We start from the raw sequence: 19,744 nt of genomic DNA, 5'->3' as shown, positions 1-19,744 counted from the left end.
AATAAAAAATAAATTTAACATAGATAAATGATACCACAAATTACAATCTTATTGTATATAATAGGTTTATTATTTATTTTTTTTTGGTAAACCATGCATTTTATGAAGGGGATATATTGCTTGGTAAAATGTAGCTGCCAAGTTTGACCATATTTTAGCTACCTTCTCCATATCAATCTCCAAAAATATGTGAAATCGAAATAAATTTTTGTATTCCTATTAAACATGGACTTAAAATAACTAGTTTTATTTTATCTCACACTTATAATGATGATATCCCTAGAGAACTATCTTTTTAAAAAAAAACTATCATTAACGTATTTGGCTAAGTTACCATTGTATAACCAGCTATTGTAAAAGTGTAATTTTCAGTACAGTCTCTTTAAGAGACTCTGGAGAATAACATTGAATCTCTCTCAAGTTTGGTTTTAGTTTTCATGGATGCTTTAATTTTATGTGGTATAGTTTTTACTACTGAGGGTTTTTTAATCATGGGAGGATTTAGTTTTTTTTGGTGATTAAATAAAGCTATTTATTATTCTGATAATAAAACACAAAACACTGTGATTGCTTTGGTTTTTCTTTTCTCCCCCTTTTTCTAAAACTAATGTATAATTTTTAAATAAAATTTTATATTTTTTCACTGAAATTACCTTGTTAGGAGCAAATAAAAAGTCTAGAATGGAACTTCTGCCCTCTAGAAAATCTGATCCCATAGTTATTATACATAGAGTACATAATGGGAACGTTTTGGTGGTTTGAGTAGAGGGTGATGGAGGAAGAAAAAGTTTGTTGGGGAAGTTTTGTTTAAAGTAGGTAAAATGTCATTGAAATTATAAAAGGACTAGAATTTTGTTTTGGGGAAAAGGCATTCCAAGCAGAGGAGTAAAGAGTAAAGACATAGAAATAATATATTTAGGGTAAGTGGATAGAACAGTAAAAATCTAAAGGTGTATGCTGAATGCTGAAAGGATGGCAAAAATCGCTATCCGTATTATGGAAAACAATTTATATAAAAGTTTGAGCAATTCATTCTTCATCTACATTTGCACTTTTTTTAAGTTGGTGAATATAAAAAGTTTAATGTAATTCTTGATACTTTATAACTAAAATCATTTTTTTAACTTTTATATGAGCTTCACCTAAATCTGAAGATGAATTAATATATTCTGTAGGTCTCTACAAGAATTCTGTTGTATTAGTAATGAATTCACTGCCTGTTATATGAAAGAAAGGAAATATAGCCATATTTCCCTTTTAGAAGTTATTAATGATATACTGTAATTAACCATCCTATGTTTAAATTAACAATGATACATAGATAGAGTAAATAAGTGTTGTTGATGTGACTGAGTTTAGAAAACCTGTTGCAGCATTTTTCTATAACTTAGTTTATGCAAAACGTTGTACTTACTATTTAATGTACCTAGGAGCAATATCAGACTCCTTAGACATTTAGATGTTAAATGGGAACTATCCCTCATTTGACTTTAATTTGTACCTAGCTACCAGAGTTTATTAATTATACTTCCTTTAAATTTTCCTGTAGTATCCTGTTATGTATTAGTAGCCAATTTGTTGATAAACTAACATTCTCATTAGTATTTAAATAGGTAGTCAACATCTCAGGGAAACGGCATAACATGATTATAAATCAGTTATGGTGAAATACCCAAGGAGCTGAAAGCTACACAGTTATTCAATAGACTCCTATTGACAGATAATAGTTTTACTATTTGATTTTGACTCTTCCTTCTTTTAAAAAGATCAAAATTAGCATCATGATATTAAAATGAAAAAAAGTAAGTTAGCTAGTCTGTGGCAACTCATGTATAGTAAGTCTTTCAGCTAAGACTATCTATATCCTACTTCCAAAAGAATTATAAAATTTCATTAAAACAAGTAATTAGATATTTTCTTGTAAGGGCAGCAGGATTAGCATACTAAGTTTTTCTCATGCCAGGATGAATCCAAACTCAGTAAACTCTATGGGCTATGGTTGTCCTAATCTTTTCATGTCTTTTGATTTCAAGAGTCTATTATTACAAAGAGATAGGCATGGAACTGGCTTTGATCTTCTTCCTTAGGGATTTAAGCGAAACTGCCAGCACTGTCTGATAACCTTCTTGTTTTAATTGTAGTGTATGACATTATGTTTTTCACAATAGGAAGACATTTAAAATAAGATTGGATTGGCTATCTAAGAAGCATAGCATGAAGCATAAAATGGGATAAATGAGAAATACACATACGCACAACATATTTAGCTTCTCATTCAAGGAACTCAATCCAGTGAATATATTTTAAAATAATCACCTTGAAATACTAAAAGTTCATTTATTTGAATCCTGTAATGGATAGTTTTAAAAATTGACCATAAAATAGAATAGCTGGTTGAAAATAAATAGATGAGTTGTGAGAAGCTCTTCTTAACAGCTATTTCTTAAAGGCATAATATAAAACTCTTCCCCAATTTGCAATGTGCAAATTGTCTTTAAAAGTTGAAGCTTGCTTTGCAAATTGATAATATTGGCCCACTAAGTAAGCCCCTCAGACCTATTTTACTTCTTGAAAGAAAGATTAAAAAGTTGTTTTTGAATCATGATAGATTAGTGTTTATGTCTATACACACATGAAGACCTATTGAGGATGGGTGTTGTGCATATTTTTCAAAGGGATTTTCTTCTTGGGTTTTACCAGGGGATTATTCTGTACTTATGGTTCAATGGAGGTGAACATTTTGACATTAATGCAAAAGTAAATGAACAAAACTCTCAACTGTCAAATGTAAACATTTCAATCTTAGCTGGATCCTCTTTGCCCTTAGAAAGAAATCCTTTCCTAAATTCCTAGTTGATTCCTTTCCAATTTCTCACAGCAGTTATTCTAAATTTTTACCATGCCTTCCAATTCTACTTCCTCAAATTTCAAAATGTTGCTTTTCAGTTCCCTGAGAATACACAATCATGTAAGAGTGCCTTAACTTTCTTTTCTACCAGCTAATAATTTCTCCATTTCATTTTTCTCTCCTTTCTTTTCGGCTCCCAGTATTGTTAGGTTCGTACTCCAGCCCCATGAGTTTTTCTTAGGAAAGCGCTCCACTTTCATATCCCTCTTGGGCCTCCAGGCTCTTTCCTTCTTCAGTGGCACCTTCAGCTCAGCCTGCAAGTCTATGCCATCTTTTCAGAACATTTCATACCTGGATTTTGTCACTGGTGATCCCCTTCCCCATTCTCCATTCCCTTGCCCTTCCCTCATAGTCCTGGCAAAAAAACTGTCTTTCTTCCCTGTCTCTTCACATGACCTGTGCTTATTTCTCTTTCTCTGTCTCTTCTTCCATCACCACCCCCCACCTCACTGTAATTTCAGCTCCATCTATTCCCATGTCTTCACTGTCTTCTTACAGCTTCAGTTTTGTTCTGTGTTTCCAGTTTTGATCATGCTTCTGAATTCCAGGCTTAAATGTATCACGGCCTAATGCAGGTGTCTCCAAACTACAGGCCCACAGGCTGCATGCGGCCCCCTGAGGCCATTTATCTGCCTCTGCCGCACTTCTGGAAGGGGCACCTCTTTCATTGGTGGTCAGTGAGAGGAGCACTGTATGTGGCGGCCCTCCAACGGTCTGAGGGACAGTGAACTGGCCCCTTGTGTAAAAAGTTTTGGGACCCCTGGCCTATTTAGGAATGAATACCTATTCATTCCTAAATGTCTCTCAAGTACCTCTGTGCTCAGGATATTCCATAGGATTTACCTTCTAATATACTATACAATTAAGTCATTTTTTTTTTGTTTCTGTTTCTATCCCACACTATAATGTGCTCCGCAATGGCAGGGATTTCTTCTTTGCTCCTTCCCCACCACACACACTATTGTATCTGTGTACTAGAATATAGAAGAAGTTCAATAATATTTGCTAAATAAAGAAATAAATGTACAAATTAAGATATCTGAGGTTTGAGCTAAAAAGAACTATAAATGTACTAATTATGTTCTCTATTATCTCTGCTATTATTATTTCACTGTCCAAACGTGACTAGGCTGTCATGTACACTTAAACATACACATATACACACAGTATGTTTTTTTTCTATGTGAATGTTCTACCTTAATTTTGAGATACCATTTAATCAATTTCTGAGGCTATTTACTTTGAGATATCATTGAGCCTTTTATTCATTGATTCACCAATTCCTAATGGAATAGGATATTCATTTTAGTCCCCCTACTTTATTCTCATCATCTTGTACTTTTCTCTAGATAATTGCAATAGTCTAACAGATATACTGTAACATATTTTATCATTAAACCCTTTCGTAAGTACTTTTTCATAGCTTCAAATGATTTACAAATTGCTCTCTACAGTAATTATTAGGCCCTTTATTATTGACCCTGACCTATGTTTTTGATGCTATTTTCCAACACTATTTGCTATGCTATTTTCCAATAGTTCTTTATGGTTCTTCTTTATACTTTCAGTCAGTACTTATTGACTATTTATTGAGTCAGGCACTATGCAGTGACATTTAGCAAGGCATCATCTCTTTTCTCCTCTCCTCATAGCAATTTGTTATAGTTTGGGAAGAATGAAAGAAAACTTAGCATCTTAAGATCACAGATCAAATGTCGACTAGCAATAGGTACAATGAACAATTCTTCTAATTTTTCTAGAATAGACTTGGTTTATACATTTTTCCCTGGTATAATTATTACCATACTTTATTATCAGAACTCTATAAGTTCAGTGATAAATTATATGGCCTCTTTATAAACAAAATAACTTGTATTTTATCCTGTGTTCTTTCCTCATGTTAACTACAAAAGTTACGGGACTATCTAAGCAAAAATGCAATTCCCCTCTCTTAACATTGGAACATACTTATAGATGTGATACAATGTTTGGTGGAGAAAACGAGGTCTTATAACTTGCGTGTCATCTTCAACTTTTACTTGTCTCAAATTCATTTTAATAGCCACTGCTTTAGTAGTTTTGTTTATATTACCCTTTGTCAGTACTGTCCTATATTTGCTCTCCATTTATTCATATCCTACTCATCTTTAAAGTTATGCTCACATCCCCAAACTATTCTTTGTATTTGTCTCCACCTGACTCTACCTGTGGTTGCTCCTTTTAACAGCTATGTTTCTTAGATAATTTATTTGGCAACATTTTGCATAGGAAGTCCCTTGGTACTCCTGCATCTGTTGGCACAGTAGTCTGCTGGACCCTTGAAGAGAAAGACTCTGGCTTCCTCATCTTTGATTCGGTAGCACCAAGTCTGGTGCCAAATACAGAATATGCTCAAGAACTTAATTGTTTAATGTAAAAACCAACCATAATTATGATAGCAGTGGTCATGAGAATGGTATTGATAGTAAATTTATTGAAAATTATATATAGGTTATAATAATATTAATTTTTAGGAAATATCTATAGTTTAAAAGTGGAAAATTAATTATATACCCATGTCTATAGATTAAAGGTGTGTTTTGTATTTGTAATGTATATTAATTGAAAGTTATGTTGGGGTGAGTAGGAGAAAAGAAGTTGAGGAAGAGAAAGGAAAGATATACTATATTTTATCAAACCATTAAAGGGAAGATACACCATTATTTTGTAATTGCTAGGGTAAAAATGCCAATTAAGCTCTAGTCTAATGCTTTCATGTTACTTAGAAATTTTTTGATATATATTGAAATACCTATTTACTCATGGATTTTTGAAATTTTGAATCATTCCTGTACATACCTACAAAAGTGTAAGTGATATCATATGACTATGGTGTTCCCAGTACTCTTCACAGTCAAAGGTCATTCATTGTAAATATATATATATATATATATATATATATATATATATTCCAGTTAAAACATAAAAATGAAATATTTTATCAAATGGGTTTATAGCATTGCAAAGAAACAACATCTGATGGGTTTACTGGGACTTGAAGAAGGGCTATAAGTCTTAAAGATTCTTAAATAGTAGTGGGAAAATAATAGACTTTTTTGGATACATAAACTGTAGAAGTCTGAGATAGAACAAAGCTTTATAAAAATTTACTATCGTTTTTGCTGTTTGGTAATCAAAACTGTCACCTGAGGATAAAAAGCAAAAAGGAGAATAAAATATTATAAGATTGTGTATCTAATTAATGTAGAGACATGCAGCTCCAGTATTAGGATGGAAAATTAAGTACTGAAAACTCAGAGAAGCAGTCAGGCACAATTGTAACTTTTATTACAGATTATTTTTTTTCTCTTAGGGCAAAGAAGGAATAAAAAATTTTGTGTTTAAAACTTCTGCTCTCGATTAACATCTATTAAATCTTCTCTCAGGGATATCTATATGCCTTATCCAGTATGACAAAGCCTCTAGTCATAAATATAAACAGAATTCCTAACTATTCCAGGACTGACTGTGTGAGACTACATCAAAGTCAGTTCTCTCAAGGCCCTGGCCGGTTGGCTCAGCGGTAGAGCGTCGGCCTGGCGTGCGGGGGACCTGGGTTCGATTCCCAGCCAGGGCACATAGGAGAAGCGCCCATTTGCTTCTCCACCCCCCCCCCCTTCCTCTCTGTCTCTCTCTTCCTCTCCCGCAGAGTGGCTCTGGTCGCGGCAGAGCGACCCCCCGGAGGAACAGAGCATCGCCCCCTGGTGGGCAGAGCGTCGCCCCTGGTGGGCGTGCGGGTGGATCCCGGTTGGGCGCATGCGGGAGTCTGTCTGTCTCTCCCCGTTTCCAGCTTCAGAAAAATACAAAAAAAAAAAAAAAGTCAGTTCTCTCAAAATGGTGTAATTGAGCTGAGCGGCTAAAACTAAGAAAAATAATTGGTTTAGCTTTACCACTGAAAAGAAACTGTGGATCACATCCATATACCCTTATGTATTGCTTTCTCACATTTCATCTTTGTATTGCTCTTGTGTTCATGTTCAGATCATTCATATTTTATTTTGAAACATTTTCATTTTCAGATCAGCAGTTGTGTGATCCTGGTGAATTTCTTTGCCACGATCATGTGACTTGTGTCTCCCAGAGCTGGCTGTGTGACGGGGACCCCGACTGCCCTGATGATTCAGACGAGTCGTTAGATACCTGTGAGTAGAAAGGTTTTTATGCTCTTCAGGTTTACCTTACGTGTGAAACTAAATGTCAGTTGTTTTCACTGATGACTGATGTAATTGATTCTCCTTTTTTCCAGCTAGCTTAAGAAGCTTGAAAACTTTGGTTTATGTTTTCTTTAAAATGACTATGTGGGCCCATTCAGTTAGTTCAGTCTTTTAAGAGTGTTATTCTGAACCAACAAGGTTGCAGTTTCAATCCAGGTTGTGGATTCGATCCCTAGTCAGGGCACACACAGGAAACAACCAATGAATGCACAGCTAAGTGGAACAATCAATGGGTGCTTCCCTTCCCCCTCTCCTATCTCTGTCTCTCTAAAAATCAATCAGTAAATAAAATATAAACCCTGGCCGGAATAGGTCGGTTGCTTGGAGCGTCATCCCAAAGCACAGAAGTTGCTGGTTCCATTTAATCCCTGGTCAGGGCACATATAGGATCAGCTCTATGTTCCTGTCCCTCTGACCTCTCTCTCCCTGAGTCTCTCCCTTTAAAAAGAAAAAAAAAAATGACTACCTGAATGAAAGCATAAAGTGCAGTTTTGCAGTTTTGTAGTGGGCACTTAATTATGAAGGAAAGAAAATGCAAGGTTACTTATTTCAAAGTGATTGTGTTCCTATTAGGAAAAAAAAAATGGCTTGAAGAGGAAGATAATCCTTTAAAACATGGCACTAAAGGAGAATAAGACTCTCCAAAAATTTATCTCACACACTTTCAGGCAGAAGAGCACATAGAAGGAATACTGAGCTAATGAAGCTTTACATCCACTATTATTTCTGTTAATATCATAGGGCATGACACAAACTATTACTTATCTTCTTTTGAAATGGAAAAAAATTATATTTATCCATTTGCACAATGAGAATTTTTTCTTTTATAATATCATGTAGAAGTTCACAATGCATATGGATTTTAATTGCAATTTTATTGCAGTATCTGACTCAAGATCCACTGAGGAATTTTTTCCCACATGAAAAAAATGCTACGAAAACAACATTGTAAATAAATAGTATCCCCCGGCCAGATAGCTTGGTTGTTGAGCATTGTGCAGAGCAGGGAGGCTGCCAGTTCGACGTCCAGTCAGGGCACATCCAAGAACAGATTGATGTTCCGATCTCTGTGCGTCTCTCTCTTCATTCTTCTCTCTGAAATCAGTAAAATAAACATTTTTTTTAAGAAAGAGCTTTAAAAAATAGTAAGCCACAGCTAAAGGTGATATAATGTTATAAAACACCCATTATCATAAGGAGTATGAATGGTTCTTTAAATTTTAATATTGATGTTTCAGGCATTTGTAGTATGAGTCTGTGCTCCCCATGCAACCAAGTATGTCAGCTTATCAATATCATTCTCAAAGGGAAAAGTGGAAAAAACAATCTATCATCTGATTGCTGAATAGTTTAGAGATAACACTATTGGTTTCATTCTTCTCTACTTGTTTGCATAGCTTATAGAAAGTGCCAATAGAAATTTTGATGTAAAGCTTGCCATTAGAAAGCAGAGGCAATCCTTATTCATTTTCTTTATGTTTGCTAGTGTTTTTAAAATTTCAGTCACATATGGGTCCTTGTATATTTGCATGAATTGTTTCTTTTTACTTTGAGCAGGTCACTTCTTACACAGAAAAAGGTTTTAGTTGTTTACTACATTTGAAATTTTTAGCAATTTTACCAGTTTAATTCTGGAAGCCTTTCCTGGACTTTCCATAGCATAGAAAGGATGCTAGACATAAAAAGAGGAAATAATCGATTTATAGGAAAAAACTCTAATCAAATGTAGAAATCAAATGTTTTAAATCCATATAAAAGACTATTATTTAGCAACAGAAAAGAATGAAGTACTTATATATGCTATGTTGATATACCTTAAAACATGGTAAGGAAAAGGAGTCCCAGAAGATCATATATTTTATGATGTGGTTCATAGAAAGATCCTAAATTGACAAATATATATATATATATATATATATATATATATATATATATATGGAAAGTAGATGAGTGGTGTAGTGGAAGGCAGTGAGGATGAACTGCTGATGAGTATGGGGTCCCTTTTTGGTGTAATTAAAATATTTTTTAAGTAGGATTGCAGTTATGGTTGCACAACTCTGTTATATATTTTAAAACATTGAATTTTGTATACTAAAAGGGGTAAATTTTATTATATATAATTTTATCTTTATAAAGTTGATTAAAATGGGAATAAATCTCAATATTATTCCTGAGTATAGTTGGCACAGTACTGTAAAAAACCAACAATAATAAACTCTCTGGCCATTAAATATATATATATTCTCTTTAAGCTTTACCCTTTTTATTGAACTGTCACCAAGGAGTCCTTTCCTCATTAGCAGACAGGAATATAATAGCATAATCAGAATGTTTAGATTTTTGAGTTTTGATAATAGAGTATAGCATTTCTGTCATTATCTTCCCAAAAAATTCCTGATGGGAATTTTCAGGGACATTAGATATATTTTTGGTATCCATATACAAGAAATCGAGGTTGAAAAAATGCTATGGAGCTATGCACCTTGCACAATGCAAAAATAATTGAAAATATAAAGACTGGATAGCCTACCTAGGCAGAAGTTCCCTTTATGCTGGTGAAGAATAGAGAATGATGGTATTCCCTTTTGCTCAGGACTAAGATGAGTAGGTAAATTAAACTGGATCTGATTTGTGGTATGGTGTAGGATCAAGGACCTGGATTGTCACAGCAAAAGCTCCAAGAGAGAACACCTCACAGAAAAATGTCAAATTGGCTACATGACAGATAATCTGCTATCCCTCCCATGCTGACTTCATGCCTCTGGAGCATGGCTGACACCAGCAGGGTCACATCAGTGGACCAGACGTGTATTTGCCAGCCAGTATCCACACTGACTGATTGGGCATCTGCTCTGACTGGTCAGTCTCTCTACCACTATGTTCTTAAAGATTTTGAATATCCATCCTGCCCAGAAAGTAAACACCATCTTGGGTTTATGAAAAAGGTGGGTCCTTCAATTCACAGAATTTGTAGCTTTAGCAGACTGAGGTCTCAAATTAGAAATTACATGTGGGTTAATTAAAACTGTTGATTGATAGATTTTTCTGCTTACTTAGTTTTTAAAATGAAATTTATACTTACTCAAAATATTTTTGGCACTTTCTAAGTGTAAGCTTATTTATTCTCCAATGACATTTGATTAATTAGATTTATTTTTTTTTTATTTTGGCCATTCTGATTTTATTCTTGCATATCAAAATTGCTGAATATCCTTAAAGAAAACACTAAAACTATTGTTATATCAATGAACCATACAACAAAGACAGAAATAACTCTTTATATGCTTGGGTAATCAAACTAGGCAACATATTTTGATCTACATTTAATCTGCCTGTTTCAGATGAATGGTCTTAGATAATACCAGTTGAAATCTGAACAAGCATAGAAAACCCTTATAAAAGATAGCAGACTTCAAATTTTCATTTATCAATCCAGTTGTTGACAGTTACTATTTTTTCTAATCATAGTGCTTTATAATGTATTTTCCTATGACATTCATTTCCAGTCATCACTGATCTACATACAATAGTGCATAATTTAATAATTATCTGAATGTATACCTTTGGTATGAAAGATAGATACTAGAAATCAAAAACCATGAAGACATTCTCAGGAAGGCTGATTTTGTGCTTAGTGTAAAAACAAATGTATGTTATTAGTTTTGCTATGAAGTATGTTGTATCTACAAAATATTAGATGAAAACTACTGAAGCAATACACATATTTTTCTTAAATCCACTTAGCCTTTAAAATGATAAGAAAACTAATATAGCATGGAATTTATTATGACATTATAAAATGTCAAAATTTCTATAGGAAAAAAACCAGGATATTGTCAAGGAAGAAGAAAAGCTTTCCTTGTGAAATGCTGATGCCTAAAATGCGCTAGAAGATAAACATGCACTCAGAAAACCAAGATGAGTTTTCTAAAATATGAAAATGGAGAACTTTAATAATTTATAGCCTTGCCCTTGGATGAGAAATGATTCTTTAGCTTTGTATTAAAAATGAAAGTCTATAATGCTCTACATTATTTGCAGTAATTTTGTTAAATAAATGGCTAATCATCTTTGGGCCCCATGAGGTCATGAGAATAAGAAATCAGGGAAATCACTGTCCTTCTTCTCAGGGCTTGCCATTCAGTTGTTTGTCTCGAGCTGTGTGTGACAAGAATTAAAATGAAGAGTGGAAACATTTATTTGTGAAGTGAAAGCTTGGTACCACCTGTGGCCGGAAAGTCTTCTTGAAAGGCACTTTTATTGCGAAGTATTCAAAATTTAATTCCTTCTAGGATTTTCTGTTGAATGCTTAATGATACTTCCTTTCCAACAATCAGCTCCAGCTGATGTTTGATATTTTCTGGGAAACTGACTTTAATATACTTAAAACAGATTCATTCTTTAAAAGTCAGAGCAGTATTAGTGCTGTTATTTCTCCTTCTTTCCTATTGCCCTCTACTACCCTCCCACCCCCACTCAGAAAATTATTCAGGGCACTTTAATTACAGATCATGTTTCTGATATATGACTCATTTGTTAACAAAGAAGAGTGAAAATGGCCTTATAAGGGGGTAGCATTTGCAACCGGAATGGTTGTGATAATTTACTGTCAATTGGTTGTGATAATTGATTCTGTCCTGTCCTTCTGCAGGAATCAGCTTTTTCTGTAAAAAACCAGATGATAGGCCCTGGCTGGTTGGCTCAGTGGTAGAGCGTCGACCTGGCGTGCAGGAGTCCTGGGTTCTATTCCCGGCCAGGGCACACAGGAGAAGCGCCCATCTGCTTCTCCACCCCTCCCCCTCTCCTTCCTCTCTGTCTCTCTCTTCCCCTCTCGCAGCCAAGACTCCACTGGAGCAAAGTTTGCCCAGGCTCTGAGGATGGCTCCATGGCCTCTGCCTCAGGCGCTAGAGTGGCTCTGGTTGCAACAGAGCAACGCCCCCTAGTGGGCATGCCAGGTGGATCCCAGTGGGGCCCATGCAGGAGTCTGACTGCCTTCCCGTTTCCAGCTTCGGAAAAATACAAAAAAAAAAAAAAAAAGAACCAGATGATAAATATCTTAGAGTTTATGAGCCCATATGATCTTTGTTGAATAGTTTTCTTGTTTTGTTTGTTTGTTTTTTAAATGCTTTAAAATGGAAAACACATTCTCAGCTTATACTCTGTACAAAAATAAGTCACAGACCTGATAAGGCCTACAGCAGGGGTCCCCAAACTATGGCCAGCGGGCCGCATGCGGCCCCCTGAGCCCATTTATCCGGCCCTGCCACACTTCCAGAAGGAGCACTTCTTTCATTGGTGGTCAGTGAGAGGAGCATAGTTCCTATTGAAATACTGGTCAATTTGTTGATTTAAATTTACTTGTTCTTTATTTTAAATATTGTATTTGTTCCTGTTTTGTTTTTTTACTTTAAAATAAGATATGTGCAGTGTGCATAGGGATTTGTTCATAGTTTTTTTTATAGTCCGGCCCTCCAACAGTCTGAGGGACAGTGAACTGGCCCCCTGTGTAAAAAGTTTGGGGACCCCTGGCCTACAGGCTGAAGTTTCCCAATTCATTTCAATGTCATTGCTGCACTATGTATATCTACTGTGAACCTAAAGAGGTGGGTCTGTGCCCAGGTAGAGTCACCACAGGAAACAGAATAACCCCTCACAGTGCAAGCTTGTGACATGGAGCTGTGTTTATACCCCCATCATACAGTGCCACACTCAGGCCATACAGCGTTTTTTATAGAAGCGGGATTTTTATTCTTCTATGGTTGTATGCCACCTTATTGCTTAGGATTCCATTTCATCACATAGAACAGAAACAGTAGCTTACCTAAATAGGGTTTTCTTTTACTCACTCAAAAAGTTGAAGAATTAAAGCGTTCAGAATTAAGATGACTATGGTAGAGTGGCACCTGGCTTTCTCCATCCTTCTGTCCTGCCGTCCACAGCATGGTGCTGTCAGACTCACGGCCACAGTGGGGCTGCTCTGCCTCTGCCAGTAGACAGTTCCACTCAGGCAGAAATATGGGAAAGAGAAAAGGCAAGTGCCAATGAGTTACTCTGTTTTTCAGAAAAGCAATAACTTTTTACAAAAAGCTAAGTCAGTATATAAGTGCTTCGATCTCCTTTACCAGAACTGCTCATATGGGGTGTGGAGCAATGAGTGTCTTCAACAGGGGCTTGTTGCCTTTCAAAATGGAATCAGTGGCTCTGCCAGGAGGGAGGGAGGGGCGAGTAGATACTGGGTAGGCATGTGCCTTGCGTGTCTGTCCCTCCACTCTCTTTTCTTCTCTCCACCCACTGTGTAGGGAATGCCAAGCACACCGTACCATCTGGGTTTCTGAATCTCAACTACTTGTTTCCAAGGTCAATTCTTCCACAAATATCTTTTCTCCTGGGAAACTGACTTAACCACTTCAGGACTCCATGATCTCATCTGTACAATGGACATGATAGTAACTGCCTCATAGTGAAGTGCTTGGATGATGCCTGTTCTACAGTAGGACCCCCTCTCTACTGCAGACCCCATTCTGCATTCCAGATACTCAGAGCTCTAAGCAAGCACCGTACCCTACAGTTCTTCTTTGGGAGCATCCTAACTGCCCCCTGATCCCAGTCTTACTTAAAGTCAGTTTTAGTCCCTAAGGACGTGACTAGGAATAAAATTAATTTACCACATACAAAAATTCAAGTTAAATTATCAACAGTTTCTAATAATTAGGTATATTAATTACATTTAAATATTAAGACAAATTTGGTTAGAGATTATTTTTGGGACAGGTGGCTTTTTCTAAGAACACTTCCAAAAACATCATGTTGCCCAATTGACTAAAGTTAAAACATATGGCTAAAAACACATTAGTGAATAATATTTTGTAATTGACACTGCAGTCCTGGAATATAGATGTTATTTCATCTTAGGAAATTGAATTTATGGTCCTTCCATACTCCTCTAAGTTGGCTGTTATTAGTGAAAAACAGAGTTTAAATTTCTTTAAAGTTATCCTCCTTTTTTGTGTGTTTTTAAATAATGAGGTAAGGAAGGATCTTACTCAGGGGTTCCCAAACTGCGGCCCCCTAGGCCATTTATCCAGCCCCCTCCGCACTTCTGGAAGGGGCACTTCTTTCATTGGTGGTCAGTGAGAGGAGCACCATGCGGCATCGCTCACCTACAATACTATTATACTTCCGGTGACGCAGGATGCACGCATCACGGCTCCGGGAGCATGTCATATCACTTGTTACAGCTACCAGTGACAAATATGGAACCGGACATTGACCATCTCATTAGCCAAAAGCAGGCCCATAGTTCCCATTGAAATACTGGTCAGTTTGTTGATTTAAATTTACTTGTTCTTTATTTTAAATATTGTATTTGTTTCCGTTTTTTTTTTTTACTTTAGAATGAGATATGTGCAGTGTGCATAGGTATTTGTTCATAGTTTTTTTTATAGTCCAGCCCTCCAACGGTCTGAGGGACAGTGAACTGGCCCCCTGTGTAAAAAGTTTGGGGACCCCTTATGTTACTCCTAAAAAGACCCCAGAGGCCACCAATTCATAAGTATGGAATCATTTGAAAAACACAGAAGGCTCTCCCAACAGAATCTTGTAACATTGGCTTAGGGAGTGAACACTTTTTTTTTTTTTTCATTTTTCTGAAGCTGGAAATGGGGAGGCAGGCAGACAGACTCCCACATGTGCCCGACCGGGATCCACCCAGCACGCCCAGCAGGGGGCAATGTTCTGCCCCTCTGGGGCGTCGCTCTGTTGCATCCAGAGCCATTCTAGAGCCTGAGGCAGAGGCCACAGAGCCATCCCAAGCGCCCGGGCCAACTTTGCTCCAATGGAACCTCAGCTGCGGGAGGGGAAGAGAGAGACAGAGAGGAAGGAGAGGGGGAGGGGTGGAGAAGCAGATGGGTGCCTCTCCTGTGTGCCCTGGCCGGGAATAGAACCTGGGACTCCTGCACGCCAGGCCAATGCTCTACCACTGAGCCAGCCGGCCAGGGCCAGGGAGTGAACACTTCTAATTGAATAGTGCTACAAAGAAAACAAGTCTCCTGAGTAATAGGAATAGAAGCATTTATAAAAAATGAAAGTGGCTGTAAGTTGTTAGGGTTAGATGTGCCATGCCTCTGCACGAAGTAACCATTGCCTTTATTACATTTGTGTTGTGTGATTTTAACTGTATTTAGATAGAAAGATATTAATGAACTTCTTATATTAACACAATGGCCTTTCCCTTAGGATATAAGGTAGAAATCCTTTTATAATTTCTTCCTAAACCTTCTTTCCTTGACAGAGGTCAGAGAAAAATTGAAATTCAGGTGGGATATTATTAGCAAATAGATATTGCTCTTTAAACATATATAGTAGATTATCACTGAAAGTAGAGTATAGGAACAATAAAATGAATGGAAGTATGGTCCTTGTTTCTAAGTAATAGTGATTTAGAGGTCGCTTTGCAATGAGCTAATATAGGAGAACCACAAAGCAGAGCTTTTGTTAGGTAGAGAAGCTGAAATGATTTTACAGAGTAAAGGGAAAGCATATGAGACCCTTGGGGACAGTTTATGTCTCTTTCAATTCATTTTGTTTTGTTCTTCATTTTACTGTGAGGCTCTTTGTTTTAACAGTGGAGAGGCCAAAACACTGACCCGCCATTAATAATAAAAGGACTCCCACCTAAGCGTTGATATGAAAGGATGACATGCAGGTGGGGAAAAGTACAACAGTGAATTGTAAAGGCCTGTTTCATATTGATTCATTTCCTTCACACAACAGGGATGGGAGGGAAGGGTCATGTTTCTCTATTCACCCTGCAAGGTGCTAACACCTCACCGAAAGTCTGCCTCTGCAATTTTAAGAAAGGTTGATTGAAGGCATAGGTGCTAAAACTCAGTGCACTACAGTTGAGACAGGTGGAGCAAGACCAGCATTAAAAAGGACCTCACTTTTTACTCCAGAAATCACTGCTTTTTGGTTTTCTGAACCAAGATCACAGGAAAAAAGGGCCTCATTCCCCTTGGTCTGGACTGAAAACTACAGGGAATAAAAAATTTGAAATAATGTAAAATAAAGGGGGTAAAATAAAATGAATTAATTCTAGAGACAATGCTGGTAAATGTCCTTGGCTTAAGGGATGACGTGCTGTAAACAAGTGTTCTCGCAGAGCTCTATGGGGACAAACTGAAGGCTGAGCAAGGAGTCCTCTCAGAAATGACTCAATCCATCACTTATCCACAACTAAGCTAGCATTTGGGGTTGGGGATGAAGGCCTCTTACCTTTCACGGGTGAGCACATTTCTTCCCGGAGGACGTTTTATTCTTTATAGTCAGTGTATAAAATTTACATTTGACTTTCACTCAGAAGTGCTTCTAAAATGACATATTTTGCTAAATGAAGCTCTAAAGAATGTTGTGTTCTGAGAACTTATTTTAATGGCAGTGTCTCTCCTTTTCTGCCCCTTCCCTCATATCTTCCATCATCCTTCCCTGAAAGCAGAGTATAACGTGCTACTATAATCTTCCTGTAGAATGTTCAGTAGGACAAAGAGTGTATCATCATTCTACTAATTGCTGTCTTGGCCCTGTTCACATGCAGGCAGTATAACTGACTTGGGGTTGAATTTTTTAATTTAAGATCTTTGTAACATTAGCGTTCCTGATTTTCAGGATGGGAAAGATTGCTCACAAAAATGGAATGTTCAGGGAAGGAGGGGTAACAAAGGATATAGGCGGGAGAATACCAGTCAGTGAATGTCGCTGATAGCAATCCACTCAGCCTCTAAGGAAGAGACAGTCAGAGTGCAGCCATCTGCCATCCAAAGACAGAGACCTTGGAGTAAGCCAACCTGCCAGCATCTTAACCTTGGATTTCCAGCTTCCCAAACTGTGTAAGCCATTCACTCTGTGGTATTTTGTTATGAGAGCCCTAACAGACTAATATAGTAGTGTACAGTATAGCTAATAAAATTCCAATTATTTTTATATCAGTATAAGAATAATGCTATTATGTAAACATTTCCCTTTTCTTGAAGAGATATATTATCAGAGTACTAAAATTACTAGCATTATAATCCTGTGAAAAAGATATGAAATGGAATCACCAATCAGTTTCTGATGGAATAAAAGACCCCTCCTTATAGTAGTGGTTATAACCCTCTAAAAAAACCTAATTGAAACAGTGCTATTTGTATGAAAATGAAATATTGTTTAATAAAAATTTAATAGATAATTAATACAGATTTTTTTTCAAATACTGATGGATGATGGGTTGCTCCAAAATTAAAAGAAAAATAGATTTACCTGACCATTCTTCCTGGTGATCTAAGACTCTCATTTAGAGGGCTATGTGGTGGCCAACTTTACAATAATGGCTGTTATAAAATAAAACACGAACTTAGAAAGATGACTTAATTACCTTTATTTTTGTAGAAAACAATAGAAATGCATAGCTAGTACATATTAATTATAATATGAATATTAATAATATACTATATTAGTTCACTATAATCTATATTAAACTGTTAAAATCTTTAATTCTAAATTAATCAGTGGGTCAGGCAATAGAACAGATGTAATTTGACAGCAAAATGAAATATTTCTTTGTATACAAGGACCTTTGGGAATTTTGTTACATTTTACTTCCAAATTGGCACACAGAATTCAATTTTTTAATAAATGACTTAAATAGTGAAGACAATTTTGTCACTGGACTAAACTTCTCAAAATACATATATTTTCTTTGAGAAAACTAGAAAACAACCAATTAGCAGCCATTTATTGAAGAACTACATACTGTGCTTAAGGTTTTTACCAGGAGCTCTTCTTCCAACATTTATCCCAATGCCCCACCACGTGCCAGGACTTTAGACTTGCTAATTTAGTCCTCTATCCTGATTAAATGTGATTAATTCCATGTTAGAGAAGATGATATTTATGATAAAGTTGATGATGATGTTACTGACACAAAATGGATGATTAATATGATCCATATGCTGAAATATGATCTTTATATGAATTATCTCCTTTGATCCTGACAACAGCTTTGAGCAGGATGCTAGGTACAGTTTTTCAGATTGTGCAGGGCGCTAGGGTGACCTAGGTATCGTTAACAGCACAGGTGTATATATTTTCCCACACATGCAAATAAACTATCTTGAAAAGAAGGCAAATTTTTATTTATTTATTTATTTATTTATTTATTTATTTATTTATTTATTTATTTATTTTTGTATTTTTTTCTGAAGCTGGAAATGGGGAGAGACAGTCAGACAGACTCCCGCATGCGCCGGACCGGGATCCACCCGGCACGCCCACCAGGGGCGATGCTCTGCCCACCAGGGGGCGATGCTCTACCCCTCCAGACGTTGCTCTGTTGCAACCAGAGCCACTCCAGCGCCTGGGGCAGAGGCCAAGGAGCCATCCCCAGCGCCCGGGCCATCTTTGCTCCAATGGAGCCTCGGCTGCGGGAGGGGAAGAGAGAGACAGACAGGAAGGAGAGGGGGAGGGGTGGAGAAGCAGATGGGTGCTTCTCCTGTGTGCCCTGGCTGGGAATCGAACCCAGGACTTCCACACACCAGGCCAACGCTCTACCACTGAGCCAACCGGCCAGCGCGCAAATCTTTATAATTTGCATGAAGGCACTATATGAGCTAATGGAGGCCCTGCCTATAATACAAACCATGGCCCCCTTTTATTGATGATAAAATAAAGCTTGAGGAAAGTTATTTACAGAAGGTCTTAAAGCAATTAAATGACAAAGCTACAAATGGACACTGTGTCATACTGTAGAGCTTTCTAGATAAAGCAAGCCCACGATGCTCAGAGAAGTTTGATTCCATGAAGATTCCTTCTTAGTGAAGGCAAGACTTTTCATGCTTGCCCATCTCACATTACCCTCAAGTCAGCATGCTTTCCATTACACTACACACCACCTCCACATACTCTATCCAGATATATTTATATATTTGACTATTCAATTTATACCCATCCTAGTTTAATTGAGTGAATACTGTGTAACAAATCCTGGGATAGATGTTGGGAATGACAAGATTAATATAATAATGATGAAAGACAGAAGTAGTAACAACAATTAGAGGGTTTTAATTATTTTTCCAGCCAGAAAGGCTATGGTTATAAATTTGTAAGCTATTATATTGACAATTATAAAAGATAGATAGGTTAATATTTTATCTACTCATGTATATGAACTTTATCTGTATGCAAATAAAAAAAATTGAATCTGGAAAATGTAATTAATATTTTCTTAAACTTTTTTGCTTACACATACACACAAACCACAATGCACAAACACACACACGTAGTAACTTAAAAACCCATTGTTGAACATAACTCTGTAGATGAGGTTTTTATTAGCTCTCTAATGTTGTGTAACAAATTACCACTAATTTAACACGTTAAAATTCTATTTCTTGTTTCACAATTCTGTATGTCAGAAGTCTTGGAAGGATCAAATGGGTTCCCTACTTCATAAGACTGAGATCAACGCTTTTTTCAGGTTCTGTTATCTGGAAGGTCTAAGGACGAATCTTATCTAACTCATTTAGGTTGTTGGCTGAGTTCAGTTCTT

General features: G+C 36.6%; 1 protein-coding gene across 1 annotated transcript in view; it reads left to right on the top strand.

The window, feature by feature from the left end:
- Positions 1-19,744, top strand: part of LRP1B (LDL receptor related protein 1B) — a 2,108,848-nt gene that overhangs the window by 375,129 nt on the left and 1,713,975 nt on the right. Inside the window, exon 2 of the mRNA XM_066345498.1 lies at positions 6,967-7,089. Within this exon, the coding sequence (XP_066201595.1) occupies positions 6,967-7,089 (123 nt within the window). The remainder of the gene's footprint in view (positions 1-6,966; positions 7,090-19,744) is intronic.

Source organism: Saccopteryx leptura, chromosome 7 (genome assembly GCF_036850995.1).
Source record: "Saccopteryx leptura isolate mSacLep1 chromosome 7, mSacLep1_pri_phased_curated, whole genome shotgun sequence".
NCBI lineage: Eukaryota > Metazoa > Chordata > Mammalia > Chiroptera > Emballonuridae > Saccopteryx > Saccopteryx leptura.
This window is presented reverse-complemented; position numbering and strand designations above follow the sequence as displayed.